Genomic DNA, 19,290 nt, shown 5'->3' with positions numbered 1-19,290 from the left:
TATTCTGCACTAATATCAGGAGTTGCATTAAAGGTTACATAGTTACATAGTTACATAGTTATTAAGGTTGAAGGAAGACTATATGTCCATCTAGTTCAACCCATAGCCTAACCTAACATGTTGATCCAGAGGAAGGCAAAAAAAAACCCATGTGCAAAGAGTAAGCTCCACATTGGGGAAAAAAATTCCTTCCCGACTCCACATACGGCAATCAGACTAGTTCCCTGGATCAACGCCCTATCAAGGAATCTAGTGTATATACCCTGTAACATTATACTTTTCCAGAAAGGTATCCAGTCCCCTCTTAAATTTAAGTAATGAATCCCTCAGGTTAGGCTTTAAGCTGGAGCCAACACATTTCTATAAGCTAAAGTGTTTCTGTAAATGGTCTGAATACTGAATGATTGACAACATGAAACTTCTTTGCGTAAGACATTTGTATTTAATGATGGATTTGTTTCCCCATCATTCATGCTAGGGACAATTTGTAAAGAAGCCAATTAACCTATCGGTATATTTTTGGAGTGTGGGAGGAGTGTGGGAGGAAACCGGAGGACCCAAAGGAAACCCACGCAGACACGGGGAGAACATACAAACTCCATGCAGACACCTGTGGTCGGATTTTCTTCCACGACCCGAGTACTGCAGACACCAGTGCTAACCACTGAACCACTGTGCCGCCCATGAGATGGTGAGATGTTATTATGGTGGAAGATTGAGTTGTAACTTTCCACCGGTCTTCTGGATGGCTTGATCCATGCGTTGCCATCTTGGCCGGGCCGATGGTCGGACTGATGAAAGAGCGGGGTGGTCACTGATGGATCTTCTCAGATTGTGGTTGCAAGAACCAACTTGCTGTCACAGTAGCCACACCCAAACCTCTCGATGTCGAGGGAATTCGTCCAACGTCCGATTCTGGGGTGGGAGATAAAGCTTACATTAAGAATGATCCTAAATGTGCAATCACATCCAACATCATTGACAGAGTCCTTCCATGTCTGCCTGCAGAAGCAAGCAGTGATAGTAACTAAGGCTACGTTCACATTGGCGTTCCGCCAATGTGCGTCGCTGTTGCGCCGGCGACGCAGCGGCGACGCAGCGGCGACGTGCCCCTATGTTTAACATAGGGGACGCGTGCGTTTTTAGGGTGGCGTTTTTCGACACTTGCGTCGTTTCCGACGCTAGCGTCGGACGCAAGAAAATGCAACAAGTTGCATTTTCTGTGCGTCCGATTTTGGTCAAAAAACGACGCACGCGTCGCAAAACGCGTTTTTTCGTGCGTTGCGTCGCCGACGCAGGGCGGCGCAACGCTAGTGTGAACGTAGCCTAACACATACTCCCACGGCCAGTATCAGACTCCCATCTATCCGTGGTTTATGTGAGTTGTATCTAACCTGTATGGGCACTCTGAGCACTGGTATATCACAGGGTAGTGGTACTCCCAACTGTGGAATGCAGTAATGGGTGGGAGGTCGGGGTGGCTCTGTGCGGCCTTCCCACAATATTGCTCCCATAGCTGGTGATGGGCATATTCTCCATTGCCATCGATGACCCAGCAGGCAGCATGACACATCTCATGGATCATTGTGTCTCGGAGTCGTTCTGAGGACAAAGAAGCATTTAATTACAATCGGGAGTAAAGATGTATGGAAGATGTCACACAAGCAAATCTATAAATTGTGCCCGATGTGAAGCCTACCTGCTGAATCGCAGACTTTATCCGATAACTGGATAATGGCGTAGCGCACCCCATTATTCTCCCGGAAGCCGGTGCGACCAGCCACTTTACACAGCCTTTTATTCCAGCTTATGTCCATATATGCAGGAAGCTACAGAGGAAAGAAGGAGAAAATATAGAATATACAGTCATGGCCAAAATTTTTGAGAATGACACCAAAATTATATTTTCACATGATCTGCTGCCCTCTGGTTTTTATTAGTGTTTTCCTGATGTTTATATCACATACAGAAATATAATTGCAATCATATTATGAGTACCAATAGGTTATATTGGCAGTTAGAATGAGTTAATGCAGCAAGTCAATATTTGCAGTGTTGACCCTTACATAGTAACATAGTAAGGCCGAAAAAAGACATTTGTCCATCCAGTTCAGCCTATATTCCATCATATTAAATCCCCAGATCTACGTCCTTCTACAGAACCTAATAATTGTATGATACAATATTGTTCTGCTCCAGGAAGACATCCAGGCCACTCTTGAACCCCTCGACTGAGTTCGCCATCACCACCTCCTCAGGCAAGCAATTCCAGATTCTCACTGCCCTAACAGTAAAGAATCCTCTTCTATGTTGGTGGAAAAACCTTCTCTCCTCCAGACGCAAAGAATGCCCCCTTGTGCCCGTCACCTTCCTTGGTATAAACAGATCCTCAGCGAGATATTTGTATTGTCCCCTTATATACTTATACATGGTTATTAGATCGCCCCTCAGTCGTCTTTTTTTCTAGACTAAATAATCCTAATTTCGCTAATCTATCTGGGTATTGTAGTTCTCCCATCCCCTTTATTAATTTTGTTGCCCTCCTTTGTACTCTCTCTAGTTCCATTATATCCTTCCTGAGCACCGGTGCCCAAAACTGGACACAGTACTCCATGTGCGGTCTAACTAGGGAATTGTACAGAGGCAGTATAATGCTCTCATCATGTGTATCCAGACCTCTTTTAATGCACCCCATGATTCTGTTTGCTTTGGCAGCTGCTGCCTGGCACTGGCTGCTCCAGGTAAGTTTATCATTGAAAACAAGGAGCCAGCACACCGAAGAAATGCAGGAAGCCCGGAACTCTGTCCTGATGTGACGTAAGGAATATCCAAGAAAAAAGAAGAAAATGTTCCAGCTTCCAAGTAAAATATTCAAACTTTAATCCAACATATTAAAATGAGACAACTCCTGGGACGGCATCATACACATGGTAGAGCGAGCGACGCGTTTCGACCAAGCGGTCTTTATCACAGCTGATCTGCTAAATGACATATCCGGTATAAAAAGAATATAGGACCAATCAAATGCTGAAAAAATGTCATGTGACACACAGGTCCTATACAATACAATATATACGGTATATAGATAGATACAAATAGTAAATGCATTGAAATGTTACAAAATATATAAAAGAAAAATATAAATGTGAATACAAAATAATAATTATATAAAAACAATAAGGGACATTGCTAGTAATGAAACATCAATTCATTTCGTTTATTTAGACCATTTGGAAACCTTGTACCCAAATTAAAGATCCAGAACGCTTCTCTGGTAAGTAACGCCCTGTGAATATCCCCACCGCGCGGAGGTTTTTTAATTTTCTCAATACCCGTTACTTTCAGAGAATCGGTATTTCGGGAGTGGAAATCAATAAAATGTTTTGCCACAGAGGAAATGGTGCGACTGTTATTTGTGGTACATTTTATATCATAAAGGTGTTCTGATATGCGATTTTTTAGTTTGCGAGTGGTGCAGCCGATATATGATTTATCACAAATTGCACAATCAATTTTATAGACTACAAAACGTGTATTGCAATTTATAAATGTTTGAATCTTATATTGATTTATATTGCCTCTAATGCCGAAAGATTTAGCGGTGATGAGATGTTTGCACGTAGTGCAGTTAGTTACGTTACATTTGTGACAGCCTGTGCAGTGCAGCCAGGTATTGACCGGATGTTCAGAAGAAAAATGATTAGGAGATATCATATTACCCAAAGTGGGCGCTCTTCTGGCCACTATATTACATCCATTGGACAAAATAAGAGCGAGAGTGGGATCTTCAAACAAGATTGGTATGGCTTTATTAATGATAGTTTTAATCCTATTAAATTGAGGACTAAATTGTAAACACACATATGGTTTATTGCCTATATTAATTTCGTTTCTATTTTTCTTTTTATTGATTCCACTATCCATTTCTGAAGGGATGAGATTTACTTGCTCTTTCTGATTGACTATATGTACCGCTCTGTCTAGCATCCAATGCGGATATCCCCGTTTTAAAAATTTGTTTCATGATTGAACTAGATCTTTGGATAGATCATTATTGTTGTTACAGTTTCCCTTCAATCTAGTAAACTCACCCACAGGAATGGCTTTAACCGTATGCCTGGGATGACTGCTTTTAGCATGAAGTAAACCATTGCCTGCCATTGGTTTTACAAAAGTCCGTGTGGAAATCAATTTATCGGGAACACCTGTCAACTCTAAATCCAAAAAAGAAATCTTGGACATGGTGTGAACATATGTAAATTTTAAATTAAAATTATTAACATTAATGTAATTCACAAAGTCCTGTATGGCAGATACATCGCCCTTCCAAATAATCAACGTATCGTCAATGTATCTGCCATACCAGTGGATATATGAGGAAAACGGATTGGAAACCGCAAAGAGATGTGAATACTCCCAATAGGACATGACCAAATTTGCTAGGGAAGGTGAAAACTTAGCCCCCATGGCCACACCTGTGCATTGTAAAAAATACTCAGAATCAAAAGAAAAGAAATTGTGGGTTAACAAGAAAAAAGTTACCTGTAAAATAAAATTAGTCAAATCACTTGAATATGAGCTATACTTGTTTAGATGGAATTGTAACGCTTGAATTGCAACATCATGGGGGATACAGGTACATAATGAAACTATATCACAACTAAGCCAGGTATACTCAGATTTCCATTTCTTTTTTGTTATAATACCCAATATGTCCTTAGCAATTCAAGCGTTACAATTCCATCTGAACAAGTACAGCTCATATTCAAGTGATTTGACTAATTTTATTTTACAGGTAACTTTTTTCTTGTTAACCCACAATTTCTTTTCTTTTGATTCTGAGTATTTTTTACAATGCACAGGTGTGGCCATGGGGGCTAAGTTTTCACCTTCCCTAGCAAATTTGGTCATGTCCTATTGGGAGTATTCACATCTCTTTGCGGTTTCCAATCCGTTTTCCTCATATATCCACTGGTATGGCAGATACATCGCATGCAAAAGGCGGCCAAGGTTTTTTTCTGGTACATTTGAAGAGACTATTGCCACCTCTGAAATCTTTAATTTATGGTCTGCATTGAAAAAACTTATGATTCAAGAAATCAAAACTTGGTGGGATTTAACTACATTTCAAAATTATATATCTAAAAATATGGTGCCAAGAGGCTTGCGAATAAAGAATTAAGCCACCACTGATTTGGGTTCTTCCTTCTCTGAGGAGTGGAATGAAATATTGAGCACCTGTTCACTCAATCTTATGCGTCTAATTGTGAAATACGAGGACAAAAAACTGAATGATATACAAAAAGAAATTGACGTATCTAAATCAAACTTGCAGAGCATGAATGTTATTTTTGAAAATAATGTTTCTTATAAAAAAATCCAAGAAGACGTTACAACATTAGAAGATGAAATTATACAACGAATAAAACGCAAGTTTCAACGTGATTTGGATGACTATGCGACAAACAAAGTTTTCAATTGGAATGAAGGCATGGACTCTTCTAGAACGCCAAGATCCATTCTGCGTTTCTCCAACCGTCGGAAAAAACAAAACAAGCGTTTTGTAAGTTTTAGCTCAAGAGAGGGGGATTCTGATGATAATGGCTGTAGCACATCGGATATCTCCCTCAATGAGCTTACAGACACCAGTCCCACAAGACAATTGAGTAAGCCAAAAAACGCAAAAGGCGCGGTGGGAGGAAGCACAGAAAACCTGAATGGTGTGCAGACCCGCCGCAGAAAGGGCGCAATGAGATGAGTAACAATGTTGTAAATTTATCATCTAGATCCCTTACACAGGACCAATTACAGGTGCTGACTTATGGCTTGAATTTTGTACCAGATCAAGACTTTAATCTTTTTGCAACGATTTTGGATGTCAATAAATTTATTCGGAACCTTACAATTAAAAAACATTTTTTTTCAGCTGACCAAGAGGAATGTTCATCTGATGATAATAATGGGTTAACAAATGTTTTTCATGCATTAGATTTTCATGAACAAATGTCCCTTTTGATTTTGCAGGATTTACAAGATCACGATATTGGGTCTAATAGATCTGTTAATCAATCTTTGAATTTGGTAACAAAGAACCCTTTTTTTTTACCCTTTACAATCTCGGGTTGAATGCATGAATAAATTTCAGGAAGTAGTGGAACGTGATCTCAAACTCTTGCAAGAACAAAGGGTTCCAATTAAGAATAATTTATCCAAAAATCAAAGACGAGCTATTCAAGAGATCAAGGACATGAATGACATAGTTATAAAAACTAGTGATAAAGGAGGGGTAATTGTCATCATGAATTCCCTTGACTACAAAAATGAAATCTTGAAGTCATTGTCTGACACTAATGTTTACAAGAAATTAATCTCTGATCCCACCTCCTCATACAAATTAGAAATTGATAAAATCATTGAAGAAGGGGTCTCTTTGGGGGGGTTTAACCATCAAACAGGCTGATTTTTTACGGGTCTCTCACCCGGTTATGCCCATTTTATATGGGCTTTCCAAAATTCACAAACAAGCTGCTTTTCCACCTATGAGACCCATAGTCTCCAGCATAGTGTCTTTGAACGAATTTCTTGGCCAGTGGCTTGATTCTTTATTGCAGCCACTGGTTTCCAGGACTCCAGGTTACATTAAAGATACTAAGGACATATTGGGTATTATAACAAAAAAAGAAATGGAAATCTGAGTATACCTGGCTTAGTTGTGATATAGTTTCATTATATACCTGTATCCCCCATGATGTTGCAATTCAAGCGTTACAATTCCATCTGAACAAGTATAGCTCATATTCAAGTGATTTGACCAATTTTATTTTACAGGTAACTTTTTTCTTGTTAACCCACAATTTCTTTTCTTTTGATTCTGAGTATTTTTTACAATGCACAGGTGTGGCCATGGGGGCTAAGTTTTCACCTTCCCTAGCAAATTTGGTCATGTCCTATTGGGAGTATTCACATCTCTTTGCGGTTTCCAATCTGTTTTCCTCATATATCCACTGGTATGGCAGATACATCGATGATACGTTGATTATTTGAAAGGGCAATGTATCTGCCGTACAGGACTTTGTGAATTACATTAATGTTAATAATTTTAATTTAACCCCTTAATCCCATATGACGTACTATCCCGTCCAGGTGACCTGGGACTTAATTCCCAGTGACTGGATAGTACGTCATATGCGATCGGCCGCGCACACGGGGGGAGCGCGGCCGATCGCGGCTGGGTGTCAGCTGCCTATCGCAGCTGACATCCGGCACTATGTGCCAGGAGCGGTCACGGACCGCTCCCGGCACATTAACCCCCGGCACACCGCGATCAAAGATGATCGCGATGTGCCGGCGGTGCAGGGAAGCATCGCGCAGGGAGGGAGCTCCCTGCGTGCTTCCCTGAGACGATCGGTACACGGTGATGTACTCACCGTGTACCGAGCGTCTTCTGCCTGCAGTCCCCGGATCCAAAATGGCCGCGGGGCTGCATCCGGGTCCTGCAGGGAGCACTTCCGGGTCAGGATCAGGCTGCAGCTGCAGCTCTAATCCTGCCCGGCTGTATGTAAGATCACCGATCTTACAGAGTGCTGTGCACACTGTCAGATCGGTGATCTGTGATGTCCCCCCCTGGGACAAAGTGAAAAAGTAAAAAAAAAAAATTTCCACACGTGTCAAAAATAAAAAATAAAAAAAAAATTTCTAAATAAAGAAGAAAAAAAAAATATTATTCCCATAAATACATTTCTTTATCTAAAAAAAAAACAAAAAAACAATAAAAGTACACATATTTAGTATCGCCGCGTCTGTAACGACCCAACCTATAAAACTGGCCCACTCGTTAACCCCTTCAGTGAACACCGTAAGAAAAAAAAAAAAGAGCCAAAAAACAACGCTTTATTATCATAACGCTGAACAAAAAGTGGAATAACACGCGATCAAAAAGACGGATATAAATAACCATGGTACCTCTGAAAACGTCATCTTGTCCCGCAAAAAACGAGCCGCAATATAGCATCATAACCAAAAAAATAAAAAAGTTATAGTCCTCAGAATAAAGCGATGCCAAAATAATTATTTTTTCTATAAAATAGCTTTTATCGTATAAAAGCGCCAAAACATTAAAAAAATGATATAAATGAGGTATCGCTGTAATCGTACTGACCCGAAGAATAAAACTGCTTCATCAATTTTACCAAACGCGGAACGGTATAAACGCCTCCCCCAAAAGAAATTCATGAATAGCTGGTTTTTGGTCATTCTGCCTCACAAAAAAAATCGGAATAAAAAGCGATCAAAAACTGTCACGTGTCCGAAAATGATACCGATAAAAACGTCAACTCGTCCCGCAAAAAACAAGACCTCACATGACTCTGTGGACCAAAATATGGAAAAATTATAGGTCTCAAAATGTGGAGACGCAAAAACTTTTTTGCTATAAAAAGCGTCTTTTAGTGTGTGACAGCTGCCAATCATAAAAATCCGATATAAAAAACGCTATAAAAGTAAATCAAACCCCCCTTCATCACCCCCTTAGTTAGGCTAGGTTCACATTGCGTTAATGGGTTAACACTAACGGACAGCGTTGCACGGCGAAAATGTCACAATTAACACCGTGCAACGGGTCCGTTAGCACACCCATTGACAGCAATGTGATTTTCGGGTGTAGCGCATCGCTAGAGCGTGCCATTTTCGGCTCGCGCTAGCAAGGTGCCGTTCTTTTGTGGCGCGCCTCGGACGCTGCTTGCAGCGTGCGCGGCGCGCCCGAGGTCCGATCCCCGATCTTCCAGAGCGGAGACGTTAACGCGACCACTAAACACGACACCTAAAAAGACATTGCGTTAGCGCAATCCGCTAGCGCTAAACGGATTTCCCTAACGCAATGTGAACCTAGCCTTAGGGAAAAATAATAAAATTTAAAAAAATGTATTTATTTCCATTTTCCCATTAGGGTTAGGGTTGGGGCTAAAGTTACGGTTAGAGTTTAGATTACATTTACAGTTGGGAATAGGGTTGGGATTAGGGTTAGGGTTGTGTCAGGGTTAGAGGTGTGGTTAGGGTTACAGTTGGGATTAGGGTTAGGGGTGCGTTTGGATTAGGGTTTCATTTATAATTGGGAGGTTTCCACTGTTTAGGCACATCAGGGGCTCTCCAAACGCGACATGGCGTCCGATCTCAATTCCTGCCAATTCTGCATTGAAAAAGTAAAACAGTGCTCCTTTACTTCCGAGCTCTCCCGTGTGCCCAAACAGGGGTTTACCCCAACATATTGGGTATCATCGTACTCGAGACAAATTGGACAACAACTTTTTGGGTCCAAGTTCTCTTGTTATCCTTGGGAAAATAAAAATTTGGGGGGCTAAAAATCATTTTTGTGGAAAAAAAAAAAGGATTTTTTATTTTCACGGCTCTGCGTTATAAACTGTAGTGAAACACTTAGGGGTTCAAAGTTCTCACAACACATCTAGATAAGTTCCTTGGGAGGTCTAGTTTCTAATATGGGGTCACTTGTGGGGGGTTTGTACTGTTTGGGTACATCAGGGGCTCTGCAAATGCAACGTGACTCCTGCAGACCAGTCCATCTAAGTCTGCATTCCAAATGGCGCTCCTTCCCTTCCGAGCTCTGCCATGCGCCCAAACAGTGGTTCCCCCCCACATATGGGGTATCAGCGTGCTCAGGACAAATTGGACAACAACTTTTGGGGTCCAATTTATTCTGTTACCCTTGTGAAAATACAAAACTGGGGGCTAAAAAATAATTTTTGCGAAAAAAAAAAAATTATTTTAACTGGCTCTGCGTTATAAACTGTAGTGAAACACTTGGGGGTTCAAAGCTCTCAAAACACATCTAGATAAGTGGTTTACCCCCACATATGGGGTATCGTCGCACTCAGGACAAATTGCACAACAACTTTTGTGGTCTAATTTCTTCTCTTACCCTTGGGAAAATAAAAAATTGGCGGCGAAAAGGTCATTTTTGTGAAAAAATAAGATTTTTTATTTTTACGGCTCTGCATTATAAACTTCTGTGAAGCACTTGTTGGGTCAAAGTGCTCACCACACATCTAGATAAGTTCCTTAAGGGGTCTACTTTTCAAAATGGTGTCACTTGTGAGGGGTTCCAATGTTTAGGCACATCAGGGGCTCTCCAAACGCAACATGGCGTCCCATCTCAATTCCAGTCAATTTTACATTGAAAAGTCAAATGGCGCTCCTTTCCTTCCGAGCTCTGCCATGCGCCCAAACAGTGGTTTACCCCCACATATGGGGTATCGACGCGCTCAGGACAAATTGCACAACAACTTTTGTGGTCTAATTTCTTCTCTTACCCTTGGGAAAATAAAAAATTGGTGGCGAAAAGATCATTTTTGTGAAAAAATATGATTTTTTATTTTTACGGCTCTGCATTATAAACTTCTGTGAAGCACTTGTTGGGTCAAAGTGCTCACCACACATCTAGATAAGTTCCTTAAGGGGTCTACTTTCCAAAATGGTGTCACTTGTGGGGATTTCAATGTTTAGGCACATCAGGGGCTCTCCAAATGCAACATGGCATCCCATCTCAATTCCAGTCAATTTTGCATTGAAAAGTAAAATGGCGCTCCTTCCCTTCCGAGCTCTGCCATACGCCCAAACAATGGTTTACACTCATATATGGGGTATCAGCGTACTCAGGACAAATTGGACAACAATTTTTGAGGTCCAATTTCTTCTCTTACTCTTGGGAAAATAAAAAGTTGGGGGCGAAAATATAATTTTTGTGAAAAAATATGATTTTTTATTTTTACAGCTCTGCATTATAAACTTCTGTGAAGCAATTGGTGGGTCAAAGTGGTCACCACACATCTAGATAAGTTCCTTAGGGTGTCTACTTTCCAAAATGGTGTCACTTGTGGGGGGTTTCAATGTTTAGGCACATGAGGGGCTCTCCAAACGCAACATGGCGTCCCATCTCAATTCCTGTCAATTTTGCATTGAAAAGTCAAATGGCGCTCCTTTCCTTCCGAGCTCTGCCATGCGCCCAAACAGTGGTTTACCCCCACATATGGGGTATCAGCGTACTCAGGACAGATTGTACAACAACGTTTGGCATCCATTTTATCCTGTTACCCTTGGTAAAATAAAACAAAATGGAGCTGAAATAAATTTTGTGTGAAAAAAAGTTAAATATTCATTTTTATTTAAACATTCCAAAAATTCCTGTGAAACCCCTGAAGGGTTAATAAACTTCTTGAATGTGGTTTTGAGCACCTTGAGGGGTGCAGTTTTTAGAATGGTGTCACACTTGGGTATTTTCTATCATATAGACCCCTCAAAATGACTTCAAATGAGATGTGGTCCCTAAAAAAAAATGGTGTTGTAAAAATGAGAAATTGCTGGTCAACTTTTAACCCTTATAACTCCCTAACAAAAAAAAATTTTGGTTCCAAAATTGTGCTGATGTAAAGTAGACATGTGGGAAATGTTACTTATTAAGTTTTTTGCGTGACATATCTCTGTGATTTAAGGGCATAAAAATTTAAAGTTGGAAAATTGCGAAATTTTCTAAATTTTCGCCAAATTTCCGTTTTTTTCACAAATAAACGCAAGTTATATCGAATAAATGTTACCACTAACATGAAGTACAATATGTCACGAGAAAACAATGTCAGAATCGCCAAGATCCGTTGAAGCGTTCCAGAGTTATAACCTCATAAAGGGACAGTGGTCAGAATTGTAAAAATTGGCCCGGTCATTAACGTGCAAACCACCCTCGGGGCTTAAGGGGTTAAAATTTACATATGTTCACACCATGTCCAAGATTTCTTTTTTGGATTTAGAGTTGACAGGTGTTCCCAATAAATTGATTTCCACACGGACTTTTGTAAAACCATTGGCAGGCAATGGTTTACTTCATGCTAAAAGCAGTCATCCCAGTCATACGGTTAAAGCCATTCCTGTGGGTGAGTTTACTAGATTGAAGGGAAACTGTAACAACAATAATGATCTATCCAAAGATCTAGTTCAATCACGAAACAAATTTTTAAAACGGGGATATCCGCATTGGATGCTAGACAGAGCGGTACATATAGTCAATCAGAAAGAGCAAGTAAATCTCATCCCTTCAGAAATGGATAGTGGAATCAATAAAAAGAAAAATAGAAACGAAATTAATATAGGCAATAAACCATATGTGTGTTTACAATTTAGTCCTCAATTTAATAGGATTAAAACTATCATTAATAAAGCCATACCAATCTTGTTTGAAGATCCCACTCTCGCTCTTATTTTGTCCAATGGATGTAATATAGTGGCCAGAAGAGCGCCCACTTTGGGTAATATGATATCTCCTAATCATTTTTCTTCTGAACATCCGGTCAATACCTGGCTGCACTGCACAGGCTGTCACAAATGTAACGTAACTAACTGCACTACGTGCAAACATCTCATCACCGCTAAATCTTTCGGCATTAGAGGCAATATAAATCAATATAAGATTCAAACATTTATAAATTGCAATACACGTTTTGTAGTCTATAAAATTGATTGTGCAATTTGTGATAAATCATATATCGGCTGCACCACTCGCAAACTAAAAAATCGCATATCAGAACACCTTTATGATATAAAATGTACCACAAATAACAGTCGCACCATTTCCTCTGTGGCAAAACATTTTATTGATTTCCACTCCCGAAATACCGATTCTCTGAAAGTAACGGGTATTGAGAAAATTAAAAAACCTCCGCGCGGTGGGGATATTCACAGAGCGTTACTTACCAGAGAAGCGTTCTGGATCTTTAATTTGGGTACAAGGTTTCCAAATGGTCTAAATAAACGAAATGAATTGATGTTTCATTACTAGCAATGTCCCTTATTGTTTTTATATAATTATTATTTTGTATTCACATTTATATTTTTCTTTTATATATTTTGTAACATTTCAATGCATTTACTATTTGTATCTATCTATATACCGTATATATTGTATTGTATAGGACCTGTGTGTCACATGACATTTTTTCAGCATTTGATTGGTCCTATATTCTTTTTATACCGGATATGTCATTTAGCAGATCAGCTGTGATAAAGACCGCTTGGTCGAAACGCGTCGCTCGCTCTACCATGTGTATGATGCCGTCCCAGGAGTTGTCTCATTTTAATATGTTGGATTAAAGTTTGAATATTTTACTTGGAAGCTGGAACATTTTCTTCTTTTTTCTAAGTTTATCATTAACTATGATCCCCAAGTCCTTCTCCCTGTCAGATTTACCCAGTGGTTTCCCATTCAGTGTGTAATGGTGATATTGAATGGTTTCAGGATGCTTTACAGTTGGCATGAGACAAGACTGGTGGTAGCGCTCACCTCTTCTTCTCCGAATAAGCTGTTTTCCAGATGTCCCAAACAATCGAAAAGGGGATTCATCAGAGAAAATGACTTTGCCCCAGTCCTCAGCAGTCCACTCCCTGTACCTTTTGCAGAATATCAGTCGGTCCCTGATGTTTTTTCTGGAGAAAAGTGGCTTCTTTGCTGCCCTCCTTGAAACCAGGCCTTGCTCAAAGAGTCTCCGCCTCACAGTGCGTGCAGAAGCACTCACACCAGCCTGCTGCCATTCCTGAGCAAGCTCGGCACTGCTCGTAGAAGATACGGTCCTGGCGCTTGCTGGTCTTTCTTGGGCGCCCTGGAGCCTTTTTGACAACAATGGAAGCTCTCTCCTTGAAGTTCTTGATGATGCGATAGATTGTTGACTAAGGTGCAATCTTTGTAGCTGTGATACTCTTCCCTGTTAGGCCATTTTTGTGCAGTGCAATGATGGCTGCACATGTTTCTTTAGAGATAACCATGGTTAACTGAAGAGAAACAATGATACCAAGCACCAGCCTCCTTTTAAAGTGTCCAGTGATATCATTCTTACTTAATCATGACTGATTGATCGCCAGCCCTGTCCTCATCAACACCAAATTTTAAATATGTGGAAATAAAATTGATGACTTTTACTCCGGAGCTGGATTTTTTTTTAATTTTTATTTTTTTCTTACTTACTCAGCAGAGGACGTTGGGCGGTGGCGTTTTCCTTGCTCGGATGTTCCTGTGGACTCTCATGGATTTGCTGATGGGGAAGAGCTGAAACTCAACTTTTTCACTCATCAACACCCACACCTGTGTTAATGGATCAATCACTAAAACGATGTTAGCTGCTCCTTTTAAAGCAGGATTGCAATGATGTTGAAATGTGTTTTGGGGGTTAAAGTTCATTTTATGGGCAAATATTGACTTTGCAAGTACAGTAATTGCTGTTAAGCTGATCACTCTGACATTCAGGAGTATATGCAAATTGCCATTAGAAAAAATGAAGCAGTAGACTTTGGAAAAATTAATATTTGTCTCATTCTCAAAATTTTTGTCCATGACTGTAGAGGTATGTACTATTTACACTGGATACACTAACCCTATCTCTAACCCTCCAGTCACTATCCCCATATCACCCCATACCTACAGAATATAGAGGTATATACTATACACACTGGATACACTAACCCTAGGTATAACACGCCATTCACTGTTCCCCATACCTACAGAATATAGAGGTATATACTACATACACTGGATACACTAACCCTAGGTCTAACCCTCCAGTCACTATTCCCCATATCACCCTATACCTATAGAATATAGACGTATATACTATATATTCTAGATACTAACTCTAACCCTCCAGTCACTATCCCCCATATTTATTATACTTGGTATTGCAGCCTACTGTTTTCAATCATGTCTACAGTTATCTTTTAAATGTGTATTTAATAAAGTGTATTTTTTATTGCACATATACTCTTTTCCTTTTTGTTTGATACAGCCTAGCTTTTTGAGTTGTGCATATTTGCTATGATTTTTGGGTATTTTGTTGTTATGTATATACTACTTATACTGGATACACTAACCCTAGGTATAACACTCCATTCACTATTCCCCATACCTACAGAATATAGAGGTATATACTATATACACTTCATCCCCATATCTCCCTATTCTGGGCTGTGTGTTATGACTTAATACCTTGTTCTCAAAGACGGTCCTGTTATAAAACTTGTACAGACGCCGTATCAACTTCTGTTTGTTGTTATGGAAGTTGGTGACATATATAGATTTTAGAGAAGACAGATCTCTCAGGAAACAGTAATTGATGGGTCGCTCCTGTCTCCTGGTCACAGAACATCAGAGAGGATCACACATCAATACTGGTTATATACTAAGGCCGTACACGACCTGCAGACACACAACTGACAAATTATGGGAGAGAATGCCAATAGTAGCGCCACCTAGCGACCAGATAGCATGAACATGACCCAGGTAATATTGATATATAGGAATACACTACCTCTCCGTCTTCTCTTTTACAAAGCTGGATCGAGGAAAATTGGGCTCTGGAGAAAAGAACAAATATCTTCATTTACTTCTGTGTCGTTCAGTTTTCCTAATCAATAAAAAGTCTAATTTCTTATTTTACAGGAAGGAGTTTATGATCCTTTCAGACGCTTTATTACATACCTGACTCTGTATTTAGCAGGTGGGAACCAGAGCCGCCATCTTCATAGCCAAGGCACATTGGAGACCTCCGAATAAGTGGATGATACTGAAATAAAGAAACACAAAGACCCAAACATTGAGACTGAGGGAGAAGCAGCGATATAGCGGTATAATCACAGAATGTGGCATCCATTGATTTCCGCTAGACGCCCACAGCCTCAGAAAGCGCTGGAGAGAAGTGAGCGCTCACCTGACGGAGATTCTCATCACCGCTGCCGTCCTGTAGGTCGGACGCAGAAACACTACGGCATTTTTTATCGACCGGTAACTGGGAAAGGAAAATAGAAAAATAACTACATTTTTTAATTTGAAATTTCCATAAGTCACAATCACTGAAAATTCCAGGCCTGGAGCTACTGCTGTGTGCTGAAATATGGGCACTACTAAATGTACCCCAGGGCAGTATTACACGTGCACAGCATGGGCACTGGTGGAGGAACACCCAGGAGGAAAAACTAAGACTAAATCATTTCATATCGATGCCGCCACTCACCTGGTCAATAATACCGTCATCCTCTATATCAGACTCGATAACAAAGCGATGTTTGAGCATATTTTTACACATTTTGTTCAACAGAAATAGCAAAACCTTCACTCCACAAACTCTAATTACCCTCAAAGTCTGTGACAGCGAGCGGAACTTTCATCAGCTCTTAATATTGTGACATCACGACTTGTGTGACATCAACATTCCCTGTAGAACACTGATGTGACATCACCAAGCGCACCACTTTTTTCCTCCCCTTCTTCCAAGAGCCATAACTTCATTATTTTTTCATTAATGTAGTCATATGAAGGCTTGTTTTTTGCGGGATGAATTGTACTTTTCAATGACACCATTCATTCTACCACAGTGCACTGGAAAATAGTAAAAAAAAAAATCTAAATGCGTTAAAAGTGCAAAAAAAGTGCAATTTCACAATAGTTTTTTTTTATTTAGCATGTTCACCATATGGTAAAACTGACTGGGCATGGGTGGACACTGACCGCTTGGGGCTCCTGTTGAAGAAATGTGTTTGAGCCCCTCTACTTTTATGGTGATAAAGTTACAGATATATATATATATTTCCACATACACCTATACATACATATATACAGGGCCAGTTTTAGACAAATTGTGGCCCTGGGAAAAAAATCAAAGTGGAGCCCCCAATCCTGAAATATTCCACCAACAACACTGTTAAGCCATGTCCATATAAAACACGTACGATATCGGTGTCATCACTGTTTTCAAACAGTGTGCCATCCGTGTTTTTCTGGTAATGGATACTGGAAATTAAATTACAAAGCTTCTCACATACTTTCCATGTTAAACACGGACGGCGCACATACGGCACACGGACGGCGCACATACGGCACACGGACGGCACACATACGGCACGCGAATGGCGCACATATGGCATGTTTACACGGACCCATAGACTTGTATTGGCTCTTGTCACCTGTGCTGCTGGGAAAACACGGACATGAGTGCAGCACTGTAGATTAAATAGCGTACAAGTGTCATCTGTGAAAATCGTGATACACAGTTGTGTGAAGGAGACTGTACAGTCACATAATAAAAACCATTAGCAGAACTGCCGTCTTTTTCTACATCCTACCTCACAAACGGCAGAATAAAAAGCAATTTAAAAAAAATGTTCGACAGTTCAGGGTCCCAGATGGTTATTATTCACTTTGCAGCTATAATATAAGGTGCAGCCCCAGACCCCTTCAGCCCAGTGCTAAGACTGGCAGAGACCCCCAGAGCCACAAGACCCCTGCAGCCCAGTGCTGAGACTGGTGGAGACCCTCGGAGCATCAGTGCTGGAGACGCGGGGGATTTATCATTTCATGCTAATTATTTTTACCTTGTTAGAAAACCCCTGTAGTGTCTGTTCACATGCGCCATTTTTGCTGTGGATTAATCTGATTTTGACAGCAAATAATCTGCTTTTTTTTGCAGCCTTTTCACTTGCATTTTTGTTTCCCATTCATTTGAATAGGGACAAAAACGCTACAGAAATGCTGAAGGACAACGTGCAACAGATTTATTTATTTATTTTTTAAGTGTCTTCTGGCCGGTGTCCTTGTCTGGCTGCTGGACTGGGACAGCGCGGAATAGTAGAGTAAACGGCACTATTCCACACAATAGGCAAAAACACACCTAGTTCAGTGGGCACCATCCAAAATAACACATATAAGTCAAATGGGTTCACTACCGGACATGTATTGTGTACCTCAAAATTTTAAGAAAGAAAAAAGCACATGCCCACCAAGGTTGGAACTCCACAAAAGAATTTTTGTTGCAATAAAGTATCAAATTTTATTTCTACAAGGAAATGCTACACACAATTTAAAAACAATTAAAATTACTCCAACGAGTAAATAACTCCATTATTACAAAATCCACCATTACATGTGAAATACATTTACTTTATATAAACATATATTCTGGCATTAGAAAATCTTGCACCGATTTATAACTTCCAATAATGCTGCATTGAGATATCATATAACAATGTTGTCTATATCATGGGGCCTCTGGACTGGTGGTCCTGGATGTAGTGAGAGGGGCTGTATCCGGTATATTACGGTAAGTATTCACTTGTGCCCACAGATTTTAAACAAGGCAAATGTGCATATATAGATGATAAGATTTATAACTATAACCAGGGTTAGATCTCCAGAGATGTTCATATTATTCTGAATCAATAGTATCTGTGCGGGGTGCACAATTGGTTAGCCCAGAACAACTTTGGGGATAAGTATACGTTTTTCTCTCCCACTAAGTTGTTCTGGGCTAACCAATTGTGCACCCCGCACAGATACTATTGATTCAGAATTTAGGTGGTGCCAATATGAACATGCACATGAATATGCAGATACCCCATATGTGGGGGTAAACCACTGTTTGGGCGCACGGCAGGGCTCAGAAGGGAAGGCACGCCATTTGGCTTTTTAAATGGAAAATTAGTTCCAATCATTAGCGGACACCATGTCGCGTTTGGAGAGCCCCTGTGTGCCTAAACATTGGAGATCCCCCACAAATGACCCCATTTTGGAAACTAGACCCCCAAAGGAACTAATCTAGATGTGTGGTGAGCACTTTGAACCCTCAAGTGCTTCACAGAAGTTTATAACGCAGAGCCATGAAAATAAAAAAAAAATTTCTTTTCTCAAAAATGATTTTTTAGCCCGCAATTTTTTATTTTCCCAAGGGTAACAGGAGAAATTTGACCCCAAAAGTTGTTGTCCAGTTTCTCCTGAGTACGCTGATACCCCATATGTGGGGGTAAACCACTGTTTGGGCACATGCTGGGGCTCGGAAGTGAAGTAGTGACGTTTTGAAATGCAGACTTTGATGGAATGCTCTGCGGGCGTCACGTTGCGTTTGCAGAGCCCCTGATGTGGCTGAACAGTAGAAACCCCCCACAAGTGACCCCATTTTGGAAACTAGACCCCGAAAGGAACTTATTTAGATGTGAGGTGAGCACTTTGAACCCCCAAGTGCTTCACAGAAGTTTATAACACAGAGCCGTGAAAATAATAAATACGTTTTCTTTCCTCAAAAAATAATTTTTTAGCCCAGAATTTTTTATTTTCCCAAGGGTTACAGGAGAAATTGGACCCCAAAAGTTGTTGTCCAGTTTCTCCTGAGTACGCTGATACCCGATGTGTGGGGGTAAACCACTGTTTGGGCACACGTCGGGGCTCAGAAGGGAAGTAGTGACTTTTGAAATGCAAAC

General features: G+C 40.3%; 1 protein-coding gene and 1 long non-coding RNA gene across 3 annotated transcripts in view; one reads left to right on the top strand and one right to left on the bottom strand.

The window, feature by feature from the left end:
* The window catches only part of LOC138671004 (uncharacterized), a 92,296-nt gene extending 77,461 nt beyond the window's left edge, over positions 1-14,835 (top strand). Inside the window, exon 3 of one of the 2 annotated variants that reach the window (XR_011319409.1) lies at positions 14,022-14,835. This is a non-coding gene — a long non-coding RNA (uncharacterized lncRNA). The remainder of the gene's footprint in view (positions 1-14,021) is intronic. The other variant, XR_011319410.1, reaches the window with a different exon arrangement.
* On the bottom strand, positions 457-15,396 carry LOC138671003 (germ cell nuclear acidic protein-like). The gene is made up of 4 exons (XM_069758831.1): positions 15,354-15,396; positions 1,700-1,829; positions 1,395-1,602; positions 457-915 (listed from the first exon to the last, which is right to left on the bottom strand). The coding sequence occupies exons 2-4, from the start codon at positions 1,815-1,817 to the stop codon at positions 828-830; spliced, it is 414 nt and encodes a 137-aa protein (XP_069614932.1). The 5' UTR covers positions 1,818-1,829; positions 15,354-15,396; the 3' UTR covers positions 457-827.
* Between the last annotated feature and the right edge of the window lie 3,894 nt (positions 15,397-19,290).

This window comes from Ranitomeya imitator, chromosome 3 (genome assembly GCF_032444005.1).
Source record: "Ranitomeya imitator isolate aRanImi1 chromosome 3, aRanImi1.pri, whole genome shotgun sequence".
NCBI lineage: Eukaryota > Metazoa > Chordata > Amphibia > Anura > Dendrobatidae > Ranitomeya > Ranitomeya imitator.
The sequence above is the reverse complement of the archived record's forward strand: the minus strand, read 5'-3'. Positions and strand labels throughout refer to the sequence as shown.